Source organism: Populus euphratica, unplaced genomic scaffold, assembly GCF_000495115.2.
Source record: "Populus euphratica unplaced genomic scaffold, PopEup_1.0 scaffold32.1, whole genome shotgun sequence".
NCBI classification, from domain to species: Eukaryota; Viridiplantae; Streptophyta; class Magnoliopsida; order Malpighiales; family Salicaceae; genus Populus; species Populus euphratica.
Genome location: NW_011499861.1, coordinates 2,165,072 through 2,169,909, shown reverse-complemented (window position 1 = coordinate 2,169,909; position 4,838 = coordinate 2,165,072). Strand labels below are relative to the sequence as shown.

Sequence of the window (4,838 nt, the reverse complement as noted above, 5' to 3'; positions counted from 1 at the left end):
GATTTGAGTTGTTTTTTCATACAACAGTATCAATGAACTTAAAGCCCACTAGCTGAGACAGGGTCAATTGGATGAGATGCTTGGTGCTTTGTGTAATTTCCCGAGAAACAATTGAATTACCTGTGCAGCATTTCCTCGGAAAAGGAAGTCTTTTTTTTTAATCGATCCTCACGGCAAGGTTGTTTCTTTAAAAAAATTCTGATGCACAAACCATGTCAAATCATCTCACCTCAGCAATTATTAATATTTTCAAGTTTTTTCTCTTTTTTTTTTTGGCTTTCCTTACATTATTTAGGTTTCGACTTTTACTATGGACTAAAGAGAAACGACGCCGACTTTAGGTGACTTTAGTCTAGGCAAGCGTCCATATAAAAGCCACCGTCCAGGAAGATAAACCAAGCAGTAGTCATTCAGCAACCCAAAAAAACCCTAACCCACAAAATTCTTATTCAATGGAACCGGACGACGAGATCTACGCCAACGGCGAAGCCGACAGCTCAAACAGCCGAAACAGACCAATCATAAGCAGCGAACAACTTGACATCGAAGCATATGCTGGACTGTACACAGGAAGAACGAAAATCACGCGGTTACTGTTTATCGCGGACCAGTGTGGTCAGAATAACAATACGGTGATGCAGATGGAAGCGCTTCGAATGGCTTACGAAGAGATCAAGAAAGGAGAGAACACGCAATTGTTTAGAGATGTAGTGCATAAGATTGATGGGAGGTTGGGGGATAATTATGGGATGGATAGTGCTTGGTGTGAGATGGTGGATAGAAGAGCCGATCAGAGGAAAGAGAAGCTTGAGAATGAACTTAATGCTTACAGGGTAAAAAGCACTGATTTGTTTTTTCTTTAAAAAAAAATTATGAGCCTCTTTCAGTGATTATTATTCTTTTGGTGATTTTCGGAATTCATAGTATGTCTACATTTACGCTGTAATGCAAGTATTAAACATTGGTTATGGTTTTTGTTGTGGGTTTGTTTTAGTGATGATTATTTTGTTAATTTAATGCTGGTTGCTTCTTTTTTTCTTTTTTTTAAGATAGAGCGATGTTTGTTTTGGCTTACTGTGGCATGGTGGACATGTATCTGCTATAAAAGGAGATTATGTAGTTGTATCTCTGCCACATTTTTATGATTATCCTTCTGATTATGACAGTTGAGACTTGGTGTAGGATTAAGTAAATTTCTCCCCTTTGTTCATTTTTATGATGACTGTCTTTGCTGGTGTGATTTACTTTTCTTTTCTTTTCTATTTATTGTGTTGTGCAGACAAATTTGATAAAAGAAAGCATAAGAATGGGATATAATGATTTTGGAGATTACTATTACGCTCACGGTTCCCTTGCGGAAGCCTTTAAAAGTTATGTTCGTACTCGTGATTATTGCACTACATCAAAGCACGTTATTCATATGTGTATGAGTGCAATTCTTGTAAGCATTGAGATGGGTCAATTTACTCATGTCACGAGCTATATCAACAAAGCAGAACAAACAGCGGATGCCCTTGACCCTAATACAGTCTCAAAACTACGTTGTGCTGCGGGATTGGCTAATTTGGATGCTAAAAAATACAAACTCGCTGCTCGAAAGGTTTGTGTTGTGAACTTCCAATTTATTCTGTTTAGTATCAATATGGTCTCTCCATTTTTTCTCCTTTCCTTTTAACTCGTGCATTATTGGTAATTCTGCATGTTTAGCATTATAATTACATAGGATGCAGTTAAGATAAGTGAGAATTGGACTACACAGCTGATATTTGCTTTCTCTCTCTGTGTGTGTCAAAATTATCTAAGTCACTTACTGGTTGTGTTCAGGTACCTTTGGTTGCTTTGTGTGAGTTGTATTTCCTGTGATCTTTCTGGCTGTAAAGAACTCACAGTGCCAGATTTTCATCTTAAAAGTATCTTTTGGAATTATCAAGTTTATGATTATACTTTCAGCTATTTAAGAATCTTTTTTCCTGTTTATTGATGGAATATTGTCATTTATTGCTTATAGAGATACTGTATCTTCTTTGCATCCTAAGTAGGCATTGGTCAATGTTTCGTTTAACTGTTGAAAACTTGAAGTTGAAGGGTGCTTGTTATTTTACTGAAATTCAGCTGCTCAGCCATTTTGATGAATCAAGTATCCTTTTTTTGCGCTCATTTTCGATATTGTTTAACTTGGATGGGCTATATTCTGGGCATTTAGAGGTAACTCGCATCTTTATTGTAATTGTGATCGTACTTTGTGCATGATATCTTTCTATGGGTGCAGTTCCTGGAAGTGGGTCCTGAATTGGGAAATTCATACAATGAAGTTATTGCTCCTCAAGATGTTGCAACATATGGAGGACTTTGTGCACTTGCAAGTTTTGACCGGATGGAGCTGAAGGTGTATCTTCTTCTCCTTCTTCTCAACTTCTCCCAGTTAACTTGTTATTCTCTGGCCGATACTGTACTTCAGAGATAGTTTCTAATCAATGCTTTTTTTTGGTAGAACAAAGTCATAGACAGCATCAACTTTCGTAATTTCTTGGAGTTGGTACCTGAAGTGAGAGAGCTTATTCATGATTTCTACTCAAGGTAATTCATTATGATAGTACACTATTTGATTTGCATTTTTAATTCTGACTTCATGATGATATATTCTTGCAAGATAGAAATTAGCCATTCTGCTCTATATTGTAAAATTCAAGAAATCATGTGTTGGTAGGATCTGTTATTTTTCTTGAATCAAAGTCCTGGATTTTGATTTTGAGCAAATGAGTTCTTTAACACTGGGAAGATTTTCAATACTTGGTCATTTTTTCCAATAGTTTGTCTCAATTAATAGATCTATAATCTCTGGGATCAACCTTTCCAAGTTCCAAAAGAAATCTTTTTGGGTTAAGCTCTGTTTTCCTGTAGTCTTTTTTCTACTTAAAGCAGGAAAAAACTGGAAAAGAAGGAAAACTTGGTTCCTTCTCATTTCATCTTGCTTGTGTCAAATTATCGAATCGTACAAGGCTGCTTGGAGAGTTTGCATTATAATGTCAACATTTTGATATTGAACACCAATTGGTAGCCTGAGACATCAGTTGCCTTCTTATAAGGCTGCTTGGAGAGTTTGCATTATAATGTCAACATTTTGATATTTAACACCAATTGGTACCCTGAGACATCAGTTGCCTTCTTATTTTAGTGTCTTTTTCCATCAGCTGAGCTTACATTCATATTTTTAAATTTATCACTGTTCAACTCTAATTGATATCCTGGAGTTTAGTTCAGTGCTCTATTTTCTTTTTCATTGTCTTTTCTCATATGCTTTCCAGCAGTTAAATCTTTGATGCTGGGCTTGAGGCGTGTTATATAAACAAAATTTTCTCCTTTACTCTGTTTTCTGTTGCAGCCATTATGCTTCATGTCTGGATTACCTGGGAAATCTTAAAGCAAACCTGATGCTCGACATCCATTTGCATGACCATGTCCAGACACTGTATGATCAAATCCGCAACAAAGCTCTCATTCAGTATACACACCCATTTGTGTCTGTTGATCTGCACATGATGGCTAATGCTTTCAAAACAACTGTTGCGAGCTTGGAGAAAGAACTTGAAGCTTTGATTACTGACAATCAAATACAGGTTTGCCTTGAAATTTGCATTGCTATTTCTCCCTTATATTGTCCAGCTTACGGGCATGTTTGGCATTGCAGCTAAAACATCGATTGCCCAAAATTTGAATTTTTTTTGCTTAAAATTATTCTTTTAATGTTTTTGGATCGTTTTGATGCACTAATGATGCCAAAAATAAATTTTTAAAAAAAATGTTATTTTGATGCATTTATAAGCAAAAATCATCTCGAAACACAACCTTTGTTACACTCCTAAACAAGCACTAAATAGCCTGAACCCTTCTTTTTTATTCCAAAAAAAAAAAAAGAATGAAATTTCTAGTCGTAGGAAATGATGGACCCTTATGATGGTGGTTTTGACCTGATCATTTTTCAGTATTATTGGGCATGTTCAGTGATTGTTTTCTGGTCTCACTGCCAAACCTTTCATACCATTGCTCATTTTATTTCAATATCTTACTGATAAAAACATCATGCATCTGCAGGCACGAATTGACTCACACAACAAAATTCTATATGCACGGCATGCAGATCAAAGGAATGCCACTTTCCAGCGGGTACTGCAGACAGGCAGTGAGTTTGATAGGGATGTTCGGGCTATGTTGCTGAGGGCAAATCTTATCAAACTTGAATACAAGGCATCTAGGAAACCTTAAATGAATTTCCAGTCAACTAGGACAATGAGAGACGTGGCCAACACGTTGTCTCTATTTGTTTCTGGGAAGTCCCCAACTTGGGTCTCCTACTGCGGTGAATTGGGGTTTTAAATCTTCAAACAAAATTGGTTTCCATGGAGGAGCATTTTGGAGGAGCGCAAGATTCTAATTCACCTTGCCAATTTCTGGCTGATGTTTTTTGTATATACTTGGATTTATTCAAGAAGTCGCGGTTACTAATTTTTTGTCGCACTCCTTTTTTAGCCTCTTTGCCGCTGTTTCTTGTTTTACACTATCACACGACTACGTATGGAAATATGAATTGAATGTGGGGAATCAAATTTGAGTGTCTGTATCGTCATGAGTGGATGCATGATAAACTAATGTGAGCGCAATTGAACAGCGGGCAAGGATTCAAGGCCCTTGAAGGTCAGGAGTTGGGTGATGTGATATTTGTGCAAGTGAATTGCTGCAGCAGCATGCTTGGCCATGGGAAGAGCTGTACACTGTAGCTGTAACTTGAATGAGTTTGTACTGGTTTTTTCCTCGTTCAGTAGAGATCTTTCCGCAGATAA

At 37.0% G+C, this 4,838-nt stretch overlaps 1 protein-coding gene across 1 annotated transcript; it reads left to right on the top strand.

Annotated features, from left to right (window-relative positions):
* Positions 1-376: 376 nt before the first annotated feature.
* Positions 377-4,838, top strand: LOC105124915 (COP9 signalosome complex subunit 1-like). The gene is made up of 6 exons (XM_011025113.1): positions 377-833; positions 1,280-1,600; positions 2,270-2,386; positions 2,492-2,577; positions 3,383-3,617; positions 4,093-4,838. The coding sequence occupies exons 1-6, from the start codon at positions 453-455 to the stop codon at positions 4,261-4,263; spliced, it is 1,311 nt and encodes a 436-aa protein (XP_011023415.1). The 5' UTR covers positions 377-452; the 3' UTR covers positions 4,264-4,838.